The sequence below is a fragment of the Mirounga angustirostris genome, unplaced genomic scaffold (genome assembly GCF_029215605.1).
Source record: "Mirounga angustirostris isolate CCGP_5_RB_7025 unplaced genomic scaffold, mMirAng1.0.hap1 SCAF_13, whole genome shotgun sequence".
NCBI classification, from domain to species: Eukaryota; Metazoa; Chordata; class Mammalia; order Carnivora; family Phocidae; genus Mirounga; species Mirounga angustirostris.
The window spans coordinates 40,558,535-40,577,142 of record NW_026991721.1 but is presented as its reverse complement, the minus strand read 5'-3'; the positions used below and the strand labels follow the sequence as shown (position 1 = coordinate 40,577,142).

The following is an 18,608-nucleotide window of genomic DNA, read 5'->3' as shown; positions in this document are numbered from 1 at the left end:
TCTAATCGACACAGTCCCTTTGCATCATATCCATAATACCTCATCAGACCATTGAGCACAGTGGGTGCTTGTCCACAGTCCAGTAACAATTGGCTTCTGATTGCATATGGAGCACTGCGACAATGCATTCACTAACACTAGATTGTGCTGGTCTCCTATGGAGTAATGTTCAAAATATCTGATCTTGTTTCTCCCCTTCCATGAGGTTGATTTTGGTTTGCAGGGCTACAGGAGCTTTTTAAAAAGGATAACTAGGCCAAATTATTTTTTATAGTAAATGACTGTCACTTTATGCTTAAATAATTCGGCTGATCTTCTTGATATTTAAACTAAATTATCTGGAGAAAGAATATCCTAATCTAAGTCAAATAGTATTTCTTTGGTTGATATCTTATCAGGTTAAAAAAAATCACAAAACGATACTGAATTAATGATGCTTCAAAAATAGGGGAAAAAAATCACCATTCCAACCATCAACGTGGACTGCCTCCCGGAACATTTTAGAGCTGTTCTTTCTTTAAATATCATGCATTATTCATGATAACTCCAAACCACAACCCCCCTCCCTGTAAGTTTAATACCAGTTGCTTTATTTGTACTAAAACATTTTTCATGTCAAACATATTTAAAAAAATCAAACTCTAAAAGAATTCCCTGGGGCACTCCTTTTTTCATAGCTGTCATGCTTCTATGCTATGAAATAGCTGATTTTTTTTTTATAGTTTTTGGCTTGCCAGTTAATTTATTACTATCTCTACCACACCCTGTAGTACTCTCAAGCTCACCTGCTGGCTACAAACAGCTTTCTTTCCACTGCTGACAAGCATATTTTTTAAATGTTTTTAACCTTTCTGCTGATTTGAATCTGTGTATCTGAATACAATCTTTCGAAAGCTATTTCTCCAGAACATATCACTGAATCAATACTAAAAGTAAAAATGAATACATTAGAGCAACAGCGTATATTACAGAGAATGATTAGAAGAAAGAGAAAAGGGAAGGGCAGGAGAGTGAGAAGAGAAGAGTGAAGAAGAGAACAGGGTTAAAAGGAGCAGAGAAAAATGTTAAGAGGAAGACGGATTTAGGGTATAGCAAAGTTTGATTTTTTAATAACAAAGTTATGTGCCTCACCCCCACCCCTTTAATCGTCTCTTTATAAGAGTCGGTCAAGTAAAAGTTCTCAGTGGCTGACTTGGCAAGAAATCAGTCAACATGTTGTAGCAATTTTTTTCAAATTTGTCTCTGGATTTGAAATGCTTGCGTGAGGATCCATTCTTTCTAAATTTGTACAAAGGAAGATGAAGCCTGTTGGAACAGGTTGGCTTTAGGCACTACTGTAATCTGGCCCTTGCTACTTCTAGTGTAAAAAGACAACCTCCAAAAGCCAATTTGGGAAATAATGCCCATTCCGTAAATTCATCTTTCCAGCCTTCTAGATTTTCCAACTATTTTTAACTGAAGATTACAGAACAAATACAAAACAGGATTTAAAACCTATGGAAAATTTGCCTGACATTAGTTTCACTTGTCACAATAGGCAACATTCCTTTGGAACCAAAACAGCTCCACAGCAAGAGTCTCTGAATGATAGTTCCTTTTTTTAATTTTCAAGGAAAGTGAAAAGTAGTCAGAACTTATTAAAACTTAAACACAGGAGAAGGGGGAACTTGTACTAAGAACCTAGGACCCATTAGACTCAGGCTACCTCCTGCCAGAATACTCCTAGCCTCTGTAATTAAATATAAATTTCATTTTTATTAAGAAGTCAAAAATCTCATAGGTAAAATTCTGTCCATTTACTTTGATTCTTCAGAAAGACAAGGGACTGGATTATTTAGACTGTAGTCTCCTGGGATATTAACTTCAGAATTAACCTACTGAGGAAATCATTTAGAGAGGCTGGCAAGAGTAGAGAAATAAAAATACATTAACCTAGGAGACAGGATTCAATGACTTTTCAGTAACTGGTTCAAAATCTCACACTTCATTTTCCACCCTCTAAAACGGAATCAAAATACACTACATATCCTGAACTATCTCACAGATTATTGTGTGGTGGCATCACAGGATAATGGTAAATTATCTGAGTTGCCAAACAACTTATAGGTAGACCCCACTTTTATAAGCTATCCTCATTCTTGCTACAATATGGAAACATTTCAATCACAACCACCAGTACAGACTTGGACATATCATTTTGCTTCTTGCCTGCATGTCTGCATTGAGAATAGCAAAATGTTACAACATCTCTATATTCTGAAACAATGCCACAGTCAATCTGACTTTATCTCTGCGAGGCATCACACTGCAGAAAAAGTTAGCAGGTAATGAATGACACACTTAGGATCCTAAAAATAAAATGCAACCTTCAATTTGTTCTGAGGACAATCGAACAAAAAAAAATTGGCAAGGATTAAAGTATATATTGCTGAGATCACCATGCTGTTATTTCTCTTGCTAAATTTCTCCTCTGTTCATCCAAGAATAGATCAATGATGAGAACACTCTTGATCCCAGGGCATTTTCTAAGAACATATGCATTGTTTTTCATACCTTTAAAGAAGATAAGAATCAAGGATCAATCTTAATTTCTTCACTTATTTCATAAGACTGTTGGTCAATCATATGAAAATCCATGGTATTTGTCACAATAGCAATTAAATAAGTGAATGTGGATAAACTGATATAAATCCATCCATTACGGGGCATCTGGGTGGTGAACTCAGTTAAATGTCCAACTCCTGGTTTCCGCTCAGGTCATGATCTCAGGGTCATGAGATAGAGCCCCACGTTGGGCTCCATGCTCAGCGTGGGGTCTGCTTGGGATTCTCTCTCCCCCTCTCTCTGACCCTCCCACTCATGTTCTTTCTCTCTCTCTGTCAAATGAATAAATAAATCTTATTAAAAAATAAATAAATCCATCCATTACAAGAAATCAAAAAATATCAACTCAAAGTTCATGCCTTAATATAGCTCACCAATGATATAGCTTCGATATGTGATGAAGGGCATAGTTAAAGTAATCTTGATCTCCAGAAAACTAGGTTAGTTTATGTGGATGTGCATATTTTCTTCTTGGACCTCAAAACTCTTATTTAAAAATGGAATTACTGGGCGCCTGGGTGGCTCAGTTGGTTAAGCGACTGCCTTCGGCTCAGGTCATGATCCTGGAGTCCCAGGATCGAGTCCCGCATCGGGCTCCCTGCTCAGCAGGGAGTCTGCTTCTCCCTCTCCCACTCCCCGTTTGTGTTCCCTCTCTCGCTGTGTCTTTCTCTGTCAAATAAATAAATAAAATCTTTAAAAAAAAAATGGAATTACTAATCTAAAGAACCTCAGAAAAACTGCCTTGATTTCAAGTATATAAATTTAATTTTTCAAGTATTCCAGTAATAGTGGTTACAAACCTCAGCTTTACATATTCTGGAAGAGGTAGAAATAGCTAGCATTACAAGATGAATCCATCTTGGATGAATCCATACATATAAATCACATATTTTCCACAGCAAATAAAGAGCTAGACTTCTCTTAATATCATACACACTTAAACCATGTCTGCAAGGGTATAAAATATCAAATCAGAGAACTTCAGTCTGAATTCTATCTTCACTAGTTTCTAGATGGGAAAGCTTGGAAAATTTAATCAACTTATTTGACTATTCATATCTTTTTTCTTTTAACAAAATAGATATAATGCCACCTATATCTTAGAGTTGTAAAGAAAATTAAATAAGAATATATATACACATATATATATTTATATATACATATACACACATATGTACACCCCCAATATATATATGCAAATAAATGGTACTCAGTAAATGCTAATGAAACAAAGGAATTCAAAAGAAGCACTGGATAACAGTTCTATACCAAAAAATTACACAATCTAGAAGAAATGGACAAATTTCTTAAAACACACAAATTACCTAAACTGACTCAAGAAGAAATAGAAAATTTCAACAGACCTATAACAAGTAAAGAGATTGGATCAGTAAACAAAACTTCTCAACAAAGAAAAGCCCTGGACCAGATGGCTTTGCCAGTAAATTCTCCTGAACACTTAAGAAAAATTAACACTAGGGGCACTTGGGTGGCTCAGTCAGTTAAGCAACTGACTCTTGGTTTCAACTCAGGTCATGATCTCAGGGTTGTGAGATCGAGCCCCATGTCAGGCTCCACACTGGGTGTGGCGCTTAAGATTAAGATTCTCTCCCTCCCCCATCTCTAAAAAAATAAAAATAAATAAATTTTTAAAAAGAAGAATTAACACTAATTCTCCCCAAAACTTTCAAAAAAAAAAAAAATTGGAAAGGAAACCCTTCCTAACTATAAAATAATGAGGCCAACATTACCTTAATAGCAAAGTCAGATAAAGACATCACAGGAAAGAAAATTACAGATCAACATCCTTTATGAATATAGATGTAAAACCCTCAAAAAATATTAGCATATTGAATCCAACACCATATTAAAAGGATTATTCACCATGACAAAGCAGGATTTATCCCAGGAATGCAAAGGTGGTTCAACACTCGCAAAAAGATCAATGTAATACATCACATTCATAGAGCAAAGGGGAAGAAAACCACATAATCATCTCAATTGATGCAGAAAAGGCATTTGACAAAATCTAACACCCTTTCAGGATAAAAACTCTTAGAAATTTAGGAATAGAGGGAAAATTCCCCAACATGATAAAGGATATTTATGAAAAATCCACAGTTAACATCATACTCAATGGTAAAAGACTGGAAAGCTTTCCCTCTAAGATCAGGAATGATATAATGATGCCTGCTTTCACTGCAGCTATACAACATTATACTGGAAGTTCAAGCCAGCACTATTAGATGAGAAAGAAAAGAAAAGAAGGAAAGGAGAAGAGAGGAGGGGGGGGAGAGGGGAGGGAGGGAAGTAGGGAGGATGGGGAAGAGAGAGAGGGGGACAAAGAGAGAGAAAGAGAAAAAGAAAGAAGGAGGAGGGAGAGAGAGAGAGAAGTAAAGGGAGGGAGGGCAAAAGGCATCAACATTGGTAAGCAAGAGATAAAACTATCTCAATTTGCATATCACATGATCCTACATATAGAAAATTCCAAAGAATCCACAAGAAAGCTACTAGAGCTAATAAACAAATTTAGCAAAAGTTGGCAATCTTGTAAAATTAACACACACAAATCATTTGTTTTTCTATATACTAGCAATGAACAATCCAAAAGAAAATTAAGAAAGTATTTCTATTTATAATACCATCTAAAATAATTAAATACTTAGGAATAAAACTAACCAAAGAGGTGAAAGGTTTGTACGCTGAAAACTATATAACATCGCTGAAAAAAATTTTAAAAGACCTAAATAAATGGAAATGTTCATCAGGAGGAAGACTTAACATTGGTAAGATGTCAATACTATCCAAAGCAATCAAGAGATTCAATGAAATGTCTATCAAGATTCCAAAGATCTTTATCATAGAAGTGGAAAACCAAATCCTCAAACTTATATGGAATTGCAAGAGTCCCCAATAGCCAAAACAATCTTGAAAAAGAATAGAGTTGGAAGACTTACAATTCCTGACTTTAAAATTTACTACAAAGTTACAGTAATTAAAACAGTATGTTACTGGCATAAGAACAGATATACAGACCAATGCAACAGAATAGAGGGCCCATAAATAAGCCCTTAGATATATGGTAAATTGATTTTTGGCAAGGGAGCCAAGAATATTCAATGAGGAAGGAGTATCTTTTCAACAAATGGTGCTGAGAAAACTGGATAGGCACATGCAAAAGAATGAAGTTGAACTCTTGCTTTAAATAACATATAAAAATTAACTCAAAAGGATCAAAGACCTAAACTTAAGTACTAACACTATAAAACTCTAAGAAGAAAACACAGGAGTAAATCTTCGTATTTGGCAACGATTGCAAGGCTATGATAGCAAAAGCACAGGCCACAAGAACAAAAAAGATAAACTGGAGTGCTTCAAAATCAAAAACTTCTGTGCATCAAAAGATACTACCAAGTGTGTGAAAAGCTAACCTAAGAATAGAAGGAAATACTTGCAAATCATGTATCTGATAAGGGATTAATATCTAGAATATTTAAAGAACTCCTGAAACTCAATAACAAAAAGCAAACAGCTTAATTAAAAACTGTACATAAGGGGCACCTGGGTGGCTCAGATGGTTTAGCGTCTGCCTTCGGCTCAGGTCATGATCTCAGGGTCCTGGGATCGAGCCCCGCATCGGGCTCTCTGCTCCTTGGGAGCCTGCTTCTCCCTCTGCTTCTCTCTCTCTCTGTCTCTCATGAATAAACAAATAAATAAAATCTTAAAAAAAAAAAAAACTGTACATAATAATAAAAAAAAAACTAAGCAAAGTACTTTCTCTGAGAAAGATATACAAATTTCTAACAAGCATATGAAAAGATGCTTAAAATTATTAATCATTAGGGAAATGAAAATCAAAACCACAATGAGATACTAGTTCACATCTACTAGAATGGCTATAATTTTTTTGTAGGAGGTGGAAAATAACAAGTGTTGGTGAGGATGTGAAGAGATTGGAACTCTTGCATTGCTGGTGGGAGTATAAAAGGCACAGCCTCTGTGGAAAACAGTTTGGCAGTTTCTCAGAGAGTTAAACACAACTACCATATGACCCAACAATTCTACTCCTACATAAATATCCAAAAGAATTGAAAGCAAGGACTCAGATATTTGTATATCAACATTCACAGCAGTATTATTCACAATGACCAAAATGTGGAAACAACCCAAGTGTCCATCAACAGATGAATTGATAAACAAACTATCTATCTATCCATATAATGTATTATACTATATATATATATATATATATAGACATATACACACAGACATAGACATATATACACAATGGGATATTATTCAGCCATAAAAAAGAATGAACTTTTGATCCATATTGCAATATGGATGGACCTTGAAAACATTATACATAAAGAAATAAGCCAGACATAGAAAAACAAATATTGTATGATTTCACTTACATGAAGTATCTAGAATAGGCAAATTCATAGAGAAAGATAATAGAATAGAGGTTACTAGGGGACAGGGAGAGTTATCATTTAATGGACACAAAGTTTCCATTGTAGATGATCAAAAGTTTTGTGTATAGATAATGGTAATGCTTACACAACAGTGCAAATGTATTAATGTCACTGAATTGTACTTTTATAAATGGTTAAAATATTAAGTATTATGTATATGTATATGTGTGTGTGTGTGTGTGTGTGTGTGTATATATATATATATTTCACCAGAATTTTTTTCTAAAAGAAGCACTAGGTATACTTGTAAAATTGTTTTTGGTCATTAGGCAGAGGGGTAATATATCTCAGTCCAATGCTCAGTTTTTGGACGTTTCTAATGGATAAGGATGTAGTTTAATATTGTTAAATTTACTTAGTTTCATAGTCAGACTTTACCCCCAAACCTAGTGCCTTAGAATTTTCAAAGAACTCACATACATTGTAACAAATTTAATCTTCACACCCATACTGTGCAGTGGATGTATTTTTTAGATGACAAAAATGTGAGGCTCAGCAAGGCTAAATGACATGTTCAGGTAAGAATTAAATAAAATAATCCATGTAAAATATTTAGCACAGTTTTTGGCACGGAGCAACTTATTCAGGAGGCTTTAGCTATTATATTATAATAACAAGTGGGTGGAAAGCCAGGGGCCGGCAGAGATCCTATTCCCAGAATCTCCTAGGAAGCCAAGGGGGCTGCTTCAGCAGCAATTATTTTAAAAATCCAAACTACACAAAGTCCATGGGTCAGCTGCACCATCCCTGGCGTGTGAAGGAGGCTATCCATTATTTTTATTTTATAGCCAATTCAGTCCTGTCTGATATACACATTGCCAGCTAAATAGGCTTAATCTTTTAATGTTCTCAAATATAGGTGCTTAAACGCATTTATCTTGCCCCAGATTGCTGCATCTCTGTTTCATGATGTGAAAGAGCAAAGCAACCAAAATTCTGTGGTGTATGTTCTGGGCCCTGATGAGTTTTTCTAGAATGATGTGTCTAATTATATAACCTGTTTAAAAAAAAAATTAAGGGTTAAAACTCAATAAAGCTATGTCTACAGATATTAATCTGATAGATATTCCCCCTGAAACTGCACAATCCCTGTAGGCCACATGGCTTCTCAACAACCCACCGAAGTTTGGTGTTTGCTGCATACCAGGACCCTGATATGCCCAGAGCAATGTGTAAAATTATCTGAAGGGAAGAAGGTCCGTAGCCCTAAGTATATTTGTTTAGACTATCCAATAATGGATTCAGAAACAGTCAACTTTGACAGTGAACATCACCCCCAGATAGCCCGTGCTTTCTAGAAATCAAGACAATTATTCAATCAGCTGAAGGCACAAACACCGTAGGATTGTTTTTAGGTTATGGGAAGGTGGAAAAGAGCAAAAAGAGAGCCATTTATTTTGTAATTTATAAAGACCAAGACAGTGATTGCTCATCCTCTTGTCCAAGGGACCAAAATATAAAGTTATGCCACCGTTTCATGTCTTTCAAATGTGACAGAACTACTCTCTTCTAAAAATTTAATCACTGTTTCACATGTATTTCAAGTGAAATTATCATAGCTCAGTTTGGAGCGCACAGTTTTCCTAGTCCAGACTCCAGTCCAACACGACTCTACTCCCCCAGTTCACGTGAAGGACAAAAACACTGCGTAGATTAAGTTGCCCGAATATGTAATTTCTCTGCTAATTACATAAGAACAAATAATTTGAATCCTTTTCAATATAATTTGTATGTACAATAAAACCCAGAGCAGCCAAAATATTAAGGATTTAGAGTTCTGGTTAATTAAACCCTCTGACGTAACTTAGGGGTCACCAGAAAACACCTTATTTTATCAGCCTTGCCTGTAATTAAAAACTGTGCTACATGCCCAGATCCATGTTATGCCTTAACCAACAGGTTTTAGCCACCATAATCACAAACAATTCTGCTACCCCTGAACACCACAGTGTGCTGCACATATGTTGTTCGACGGAGGTAACACTTCTGCGCAACACTCTCCCAATCACCACATTCTTCTTAGTTACTTACTACAGTTTGGTCGATACTGTGTGAGAAGAATTTTTAAAAAGTGGTCCAAATTCATTAACTATATAACAGTACATTCCCCCATGAAAAATGGCATTATTGTTTTAACAAAATTAGGTAAGTAACATGTCGACTATGTCAATGTTATGCCCAGCAGAAAATAAGGCTCATACCCAATTTTTAAATGTGAAGCATTTTAAACTTAGAAGCACTAAAATTAAAGAAAGGGTTTCTACAGATGAAAAGGTTTCTAAGACTGGTATAGGAATGACAACTCAGACTCAGGGCAAATCAGTAAATTCAGCTTACATCAATGTTCCAAAGGAAGTCAAGGCAGAGAAATAGTTCAGAACTACTTAGAGAGATCAGGGAAGGACCGAACCACTGCACTGACAGAAACATAGTCTCTGACAAAATATACTCCTGTCCTTAATATGGATATCAATTTCATAGGGAATATACCTTGCTCTAAAAATCCTGCTCTAGAAAAATCAAATTCTGACAGTTTAAACAATAAAATTTTCTTTCATTGAGGTATCCCAAAATCGTTGGTACAACCAGGTCTGACTAATTTGTATCTGAGGAATTTTCAAAGTCAGTCCTTAAAATGAGCCAATTCCTTAAATCTCTATTCCTTGAAACCTGTGAGTTCTGACAGGCATCCTACCTTTCCACACAAGGAAGGTGGTAATCTACCAAATGCAAAAGAGTAATCGATAGCATTAAGCAATTAAAATACATGTTAAAATCCACTAGGTTTGTTTTTATGCTACTTAGTAAGCTTTCTTGCTGAGGATTTTAGTAAAGTGATTTATATTTTATTATTACTTTAAGCACATTAAAATGCCTTTGTTCACTTTATAAAACCTCTACACAAAGAAACCGCTGCACTCAGATTTGTTGCATTCAGATTTGGTGGTTAATATAATCAGGTTAATATGTTAAAAAGAACTTGACACGGAAATTATTAATGAGTAGAACAAGGTCACTACTTCTGAGCTGAGGTCACTTACAAAGAATGCACAAATGAAATTAAGGTTGACTTTATTTACTTGACTATCTTCTTACATTGGATTCCTTTGGCAACATATCTTTAAACATTTAAAGCCCTGTTTACAAGGAGGCTCTGAAAGAAGCTTCAAACCATTATGTCCCTAATTGAATTCCCCAGGAGTCCAGTAAACTCAGAGGAATAAAGAAAAATCATAACATTTGCTAAATCATCTCAAAACATATTTCACTGCAAGGTTATGTGACCTGTTTCTGAGGTTCAAAGATGAATGAGAAAATACTACTGAATGCTTCATTATTTAAACTCAAATCCAAAGGAATCTTACCTATTAGCGGTGAGCTAATTAAATCAGCCCCGTTTTAACTTTTCTTCCAGGAGAAATCAGACAATAAACAACAGTAACATTTTATAGTGTATGTGACCACTGTCCCAGAGCATGAAATCTCCCAGAGGAGGAGGAAAGGGTCTTTAACCAAAGACAATTATTCACAGTAAAGTTATAAGAGAGCGCTGACAAAAATTTGTGGTCCCCAGGGAAAGTAGCATTCTATCTGTGAATTCAGAACAAACCAGGTGGAAAAAGAGAAAGCAAAAGTTTTTAGCAACCAAAGAGTTTTTGAACGTGCCCCCCCCTTCCCAATTAACTTCCCAATTCGAATTTTACGTGAAAATCGGCTTTTATGGATCATTTTATTTGTAGCTCCTTTGTATGCGCCTGTGTTTGTTGTGACTACTAAGCAAAAACATGGGGATCTTAGCATTTCCAAAAGAATGTTAAATTCCTCTCTACTTACCTGGTTTGTATGTTATTCCAGGGGGGAAGAGGAAGCCCTGCTGGGCGGCAGCGGCAGCTGCCAGGGTCCGCTGGTCATGTGGAAAAATTGGGATCATGAGCGGAGGCATGTGACCCTGAACCTGCTAAACAGAAGAGAGCCTATGATCAGACAGAGAGCAAATGTATGCCAAGAAGTATTTGTTTTTCACTCCTGCGGCTGTGCTGGTACCCAAACAGCCACCCACTTGTGACCTCATTCCAAATCTGCTCCCTGAGAAAACGCAGGCGAAAGGTACCCAGTCGCTGTTCTTAGATCCCATTAGCACTCCAAGGACACAACCTCCTTGTGATTTTGCCTCATCACTGCCTCCACCAAATTGTGGGGAACGGTTTTCTTTTATCTTGACTCTTTTCCTTTTTCTTTCTTTCTTTTTTTTTTTTAACAAAACAACTGGTGGAAGAAATGTTTGCTTCGTACACCGTGCAATGTTGAAAGGTTTTGCCCTTTCACCTGCTTTGCATTCTGCCCTTTATTAGGAAAACAGTGTTTAGTATCCTTGGTCAGAAAATAATGTCTAATTTTGATATATTCCCAAAGCGGTATCTCCCCAGTTTAGGTGTCTTATTTCAAAGCCTTACTGCATTATGTTAAACATATAGTTCTTCAGATTTAAGGCTACTACACCTTGGCTTCCAATTAAACTAATATTCTTTGCCATACACACCTCGATGTAACATATAAATTGCTTGTCTGGCTTAGCAGTTTTACAGCTTTATGCACTACCATGTGGCTCAGTAATTATGGAGTTGTATTCAGAGAGCATTTCATAATAAATCCTACTATATCAAATTTCATTTGACCTCAATAAATGTATCAAAGAGCACAAAAATGCAAAATAGAAAATCTTCTCTCTATATCAGTATTTGTATTCTATATAAAGAAAATAAGAGCTATGACAAAATCATGCCTGTGAAATCACATTTTAATTTCCTAGCTCCCTTTTTTACTCTATGCATGCTACCCTGATTCCAGGAGAGCATCACAGGAAGGTTTTGTCCTGGCTTTTAGTGTATGAGTTTATAGGCTGAATACAGGACTTTTGTTATTTAAAGATCAAAACTAGGATGTCCTAACAGAAGTGATCTTTAAATTCAAAATGGGTCTTTGGGCTCTTTACTCATATTAAAAAAAAAAAAAAGCTGCATTATATCCTGTTGAAGATACAAACACTTACCAGTAATTCTACCAAACCCAAACCCTTCTGCTGTTTAAATTCTTAAATCTTCTCTTTAGGCAAAATTCCGGATACTGGCTGATGACCCTGTTTAAATAGCGCCAACTTGCCTTGTCCTATCCCTGGTCCCTCCACAGCCAGGGACATGGTGCAAAAATGCTTCTGTGTGGGTCTAAGAGGTTTCATTTACCAACAGTTTTTCTCTAGGGAAAGCCCTAAGATGTGGGTTAATAAAGGGCAAGCAAAAAATAAACACTTTACGGTACTTTTCTGAATTCATTTCTCAGGAAAATCAACTTATAATAAAAAGGTCTTTGTGCAATTACTACCTTGCCAGTGGGGCGTGAAAGAAACTAGCTTTGGGCAGCTATTTCTACCATTTTAGCTGAGGTAAGCCCGAGTCTTGTACATTAGAGTACAAACTTAGCCTGCGTAAATTGGAGCTGATCCCCTCGTGCCCAGGTCTTGCCTTTAACCCTGAAGAAAAGCACTAGGTTTGCTGTTCAACTCCAGCTTGCGGTGACCTGATGCAAACCTGAGATGTCAAAGATGAGGGCACTGTTCTACGTCAGAAAATAAAACAGTCTTTTTTGTAGGTGACTGTTGTTCAGTGCAAGAGTACGTCAAAGGAAATCAATTCATTTACTTCTAGAAATATGGTTCCTAGCATGTACCTAGAACAGCACAGATGCTTCGTGCTTTAAAGGAGAACAAGAAAATGAGAAGTCTAGGCATCGTATTTATTTATTCTTTCCTTCTTTTTAATGAACATTTATTAAGTTATTCTTACGTTCTTCAGAAATAGCTGAAAAAATGGGGGCTATTTAGCTTGGGAGAGAGAAGATACAAGGTTATCTTCATATGGCAAAAGAAGCCGATTAAGTCTGAGAGGTTAAAAAGGGTGGAACAAGACTCCGAAGAAAGAGATTTTAGGGAAGCTTAACTCAAAGAAGAATTTTCTAAAAATGAGTTATTCAACAAGTGCTCCGATTAAAGAGGTCATGTGTGTCATCTCCCTAGAGGTGGTCGAGTAAAGGCTGTATACATACAGTAGGGATAATTTAGAGGGTAAGCATAACTAAAACCCTGACTAGGTAATGGCCTATAGAGCCTTTTCAATTTTATGATTCTGAGTTTTTTCAAACTCAGCATTAGGAAAATAATGTGATGTAGTCATTCCTTTATTCGTTCGTTCACCACACATTTGTTCAGAATCTACTATGCCTACAAAGTCTTTGCTGTCAAACATCTCAGATCTTAAATCTATGCACTGCCATTTCCTTGGCTGTGTGATCGTGAATGGTTACTTAACCTTTCTGTAATCTGAGTCTATTTCTTCATGTAAAAGTTAACAATACTGCCTTACGTGGTTACTGTGAGGATTAAATAGACCAGAAAAGTAACACTTTTGGCACAGCGATTGGCACATAATAGGCACTTGGGAGATGTTAGGGCCTTGCTTTGTTCTTACAATAGTTGGCATATTCAATTCTAGAAAATTATCAAATTACTGAAAAGAAAAAACAAGAAATAGCGGCTCTTACCCATAACTCTACTTCAAAAAAGAAAACATGAACCAACTAAATAATTCAGTTTGACAGGCAGAGGCTTGTCATGTTCTTAGCAGACACCAGGCCTCACAGAGCATTATCCCATCCCAAGTATCTAGAAAACCATGAAAAAGAAGAGGTGGGATTACAAGGATCATGTGAAGATGGAATTTGGGAACTTTAGTGTCATTCATTAAACAGCATCTTAGGATGAAAACATAATTTTACTTCTACATTGATGCCCAAGCTCTTCAGATCATGAAACAACATAAAGGCATCAGTGGCAATTAAGCATCAGACCTTGATTCTTGAACCTTGGAATATCTGAAGATATTTCTTTCGTAACTAGCTATGTACATGAGATAACTAAGTAAACCATCTAGGGTCACTTTCAATGCCAAAGAGCTGTAGGTGTTTCATATTAACATAAGTTGTAAGAATTTAGGGAAGTTCCTGGGGCGCCTGGGTGGCTCAGTCGTTAAGCGTGTGCCTTCGGCTCAGGTCGTGATCCCGGGGTCCTGGGATCGAGCCCCACATCGGGCTCCCTGCTCTGCGGGAAGCCTGCTTCTCCCTCTTCTACTCCCCCTGTTTGTGTTTCCTCTCTTGCTGTGTCTTTCTCTGTCAAATAAATAAATAAAATCTTAAAAAAAAAAAAAAGAATTTAGGGAAGCTCCTTCCGTCCATCGCCATCTACAAAGCAGGATAGGTTAGAAACTTTCAATGCTAACTATTAATTCAGAGGCAGTTTCAATAAATTGAGGCATAAAGTAAATAAGAAGGGGGACAGAAGACATGGTGAAAGCAAAAGTGCCGATAGAACCAGAGTTGGAATAGAGCTTAGAGTTGATCTAGCCTAGTAGTTTTCAAAGTGTGGTACCTGACCAGTAACATCAGCAATGCCTGAGAATGTCATAAAAGCAAATTATAAGGCTCCACCCCAGACCTATGAATCAGAAACTCTGGGAGCGGGGTCCAACAATCTAATATTTAGACTAAAATTTAATCCAGGGCCATGATTCTCAAATTTTAGTGTGTATCCAGTTCAGCCAGAGGGCTTATTAAAACAAAGACTGGCCGGCCCTACCCCTGGAGCCTCTAAACCAGTAGATCTAGGTGGGGTCTGAGAGGGTACTTCCCTGGCAAGTACCTAGGTAAAGCAGGTGCTGCTGGTCCAGGGACCACTCTCTGAGAATCACTAATCTAATTCAAACCTCACAATTTACACATAGGGAAACAGGTGGCTAGAGAAGCTAAAAGACATGGCCTGAGATCACAGTGCCTATGACAGGGCTGGATCTGGAATCTAGAACTGCTCATCACTCTGACCAGTGCTTTTTCCACTACATCGCATGGACTTCCAGTGATAGAAAAGAGAACTCACGTGTGTATGCTCTTTGGGTAGAGAAAATCTGGAGGTCTGCAACCAAAAATGATTTTCTATTTCAGAGGTGTATTGTTGGAGTATGGATAGTATGTCATTTAGTTTCAGTTTGTTCTTTCTTCTCTCTTATTTTGTACCCAGAAAAATTTGATCACAAAACTACTGTCATTAATTCCAATAACTTATTGTAATACATTCATTAGCAGTGATCATTTAGCTCCAATTGATAAAATTGCCCTTATTTTAAGTAAAACAATGATGTGAAAAATCAAAGTGCTTCTTATTAAAGACAAGCCAAGATAGCCAGTAGCAATTAGAATCTAGGCCAAGAGAAGATGATGAAGCATTCCTCTCATACCTCTAATAACAGAAGTAATAATAGTGATGATGATGGTAATGATAATCATCTTCTTCATCACAGCCACTAATATTTTCCAGCATTTCCTATATATCAAGCACTGAGAAAGTGATTTACATGATCTATCTCATGTAATCCTCAAAACTCTGTAAGGTATTTACTATTATTCTCCTCTTTCATTTAATGAGGACAAAATCATGAGAGGCTCAGTAACTCGGCCAACTAGGAAGTGGTAGAGCCAGGATTCAAGTCCAGTTTGTCAGGCTCAAAGTCTACACTTTTAAGTGCCATATTATATTAACCATCAAGTCATCTTTTGCTAAACAGACCTAAATGAGATAAGGAATATAATTCTTTGTAAGAACAATTGACTGGAAGTTTGATAAATATAATTGTAAATTTGCATGCATTTGCAATAAATAATACAGAGAGATCCTATGAGTCCTCTCCCCCAACTGGTAATAACTTGAAAAACTGTAGTACAATATCACACCTGGGGCATTGACATTGATACAATCCAACCCCCTTATTCAGATTTCCCCAGTGTGATATTGTTTTAAAGGAATTATGTGTCTTAAAAACTCACAAGGGTAATGGAGGTCTATGAATACTTCCAACTACCATCTTTTATAGAAAGCTGACCAGCATGGCCCATTGCAAATAATATGAGAAGAAAGCATGTATTAAAGCAACAATTTCCCCCTTTCATAGTTTTCCATTTATTGTACTTATTAGAAAATTATTGAGTGGAGGTGGGACAGGAATGGAAAGCAAGGACAAGGAAGGGAGGAGAGATAAAGAAAGAGGGCTTGGTAGCCACACAAGAATCACATAAGCATCTAAAATATTTTCCTCCTATGGAAGTTGTGAATTAAGTTTACTGCACTGAGTGTCAGGGCTGAAGGCAAACAGAGAATTGTGATTATACAGAAAAGCCCCACCCTGCTCTGGAGAATGGTAAGCCTGCCTTTCCCCTTTCTTCCCATCATCCTATTTTCCCATTTGATGACATGCCAGGGAAGGCAGTCACACTGGAAACAGCAACTTCCAAAAATATTTTACTAAAGAATAAAAACTAATAGAATTCCCCTCATTCCATCAAAGAATGACCAGTCTCCACATGTCTTTTCCAAGAAGTTATCAAAATTTCAAATAGTGTCATCTTTTCTTGAAAGCATAGCTTTCCCTTAGCACAAATTCAAAGATCCTTTCATTATTCCATAGGTAAAACTGATGTGGTTAATACAAGGAGGAAAATTTGATGTGGCCAAAATATATCTCTGAGCATGAAGCTGCATTATTTTTACTGCTTTGCAAGTCAGCACTAATAGGCTGGGTAATGAGAAACCAGGAATTCCATCATAGGTGAAGCTTAGTCAGTGCGTCATGAAAGAAATGAACTGCATGTACCAAAGCCCAGTTGTCCATCAATTTTAAACTTCCACAACCCCTGACCAAAGTGTTGCCCTTTTGGAGAAAGTGGGGAACACATTCTTGATCAAACAGGCTACATGCCCAGAAATTTTAATTGCTTGGTGTTCCACACATCTTTCAGACAATCAAGACAGCAGCAGATGCACGTAAAACACTTAAGTTCTGTCTCTTCCTATTCGTAAAACAGCATTGTTGCATCAACACTTATCCCCTTTGTTTTCTCTGTGCTAAGTTGTTGATGATGCCATTTTTTTGCCATCTGCCCCAGAGCTTCATTAAAGATACATGAATGGGCTAACTGGCCTGATATCTTGTGAGGAACAGGTGCTATTGTTTGTCCCTGAAGACTTGTACTAAAGATATGACTCAGAATACTTGAGAAAGAGCATCTGCAGCAGTCAGTCAGAGAGCAACTTGGCAGAGACCTGGCTATGTGCTAATATGCAAACAGAGTGACACTCAGGGGGACTCATTTTCTCTTTCATGAAGATTATTTAACTTTTTGGTGATGGGAAATATGTATTTGTATTGAAAATCATGAGCATATTAATGTCTATTACTGAGTTAAAAACAGTGAGCAAGTGAAGATCATTTTAAAGCTTATTTCTAGTGAATCATTCCTTATGAGGTTTAATTGAAAAAAGCTTCTTAATCTGTTGGAAGGAATGTTTCCAATGTTTCCAATCTGTAAATGATGACAGAGAAAGGGAGACAGAGATAGAAAATACAGAATGAGAAAGAGCAATCAGAGAGGGAGAGGGGGACGTGGAGGGGATTTCCTAAAGGCCCTCTTCTTTATTGCAAAGAATAGCTGAGTCATTGGTATAAAGTGTTACCACTGTACAAGCCAGTGTCTAGAGTGAAAGAAATAAAGGACCCAGAAACCTTGCATGAAAAGCCTTCAAGGTCAGGGAGGTTTCTTGTTAGTGCCAAAAAGTACATGCCAAACTGTACACGGATCTCAGTTAATTCTGTAGAGTTAGAAGAGGAAGGATCTCATTGATAGGATGAATTCATGCCTTAACACAAAACCTTTTCCAACCCATTTTTGCCTAAAACCTGTCTAAAATATTGACTATGCTCTGTCCTGCCTTAGAAAGCATGATGCGGTAGTCAGCATATTGAACTTCTCTTGCTTGGCCATAGTTGGAAGTATACAAAGGAGTCTCATATTGTATATGGCCTACTGCTTATTAGTTAATTGTTTCAATTCATTAATCATCTCTCACCAAATAAAATGAGTGTCCTGAATGGCCTGTGACATTTATACTTCTATATGCTCCACTACTCTTATCACAAGGCTGAGGATATAATAGGCATTTTGTGTCAACTGGCCCATGTGAGAACCATCCAAGTAAGACCTAAGAACCAGTTTTCTGAGCACCAATATCCATAGAGTAGTAAATGGTATACCTATCCATAAGTAGGTGAATGAAATCAATGACTTTTATTATTAAAAATAATAATAATAAAGTGACTTAAAATAAACCTTGATATCACCTTGTTTGCTTTTCATTTGTCTTATTTAGCAAATCTCTGGCTGCTACAGCTGATAGAGGATAGCAAATCTTTGCTTGTAGAGAATCTAGCTAGCTCTAGCAGGAGAGAAAAATCAACCTTCATCAGGAACAATTCTGAGACAGGAAAGAGTATTTTAGAACACAGAGTCCCATCTTCCCATCTAGATGTTTCCCACCAACTTCCAATGGATACACATTGAACAAAAATGTAGCTGCATCCTGGAGTCCTGCTT

The 18,608-nt window shown here is 36.8% G+C and overlaps 1 protein-coding gene across 11 annotated transcripts in view; it reads right to left on the bottom strand.

Annotated features, from left to right (window-relative positions):
* The window catches only part of SOX6 (SRY-box transcription factor 6), a 606,783-nt gene that overhangs the window by 120,400 nt on the left and 467,775 nt on the right, over window positions 1-18,608 (bottom strand). For 8 of the 11 annotated variants that reach the window (XM_054512032.2, XM_054512037.2, XM_064576794.1 and 5 more), the window contains one exon: window positions 10,917-11,040. In XM_054512032.2, coding sequence (XP_054368007.1) covers window positions 10,917-11,040 — 124 coding nt within the window. The remainder of the gene's footprint in view (window positions 1-10,916; window positions 11,041-18,608) is intronic. The other 3 variants (XM_064576795.1, XM_045894071.2, XM_045894073.2) reach the window with 1 other exon arrangement.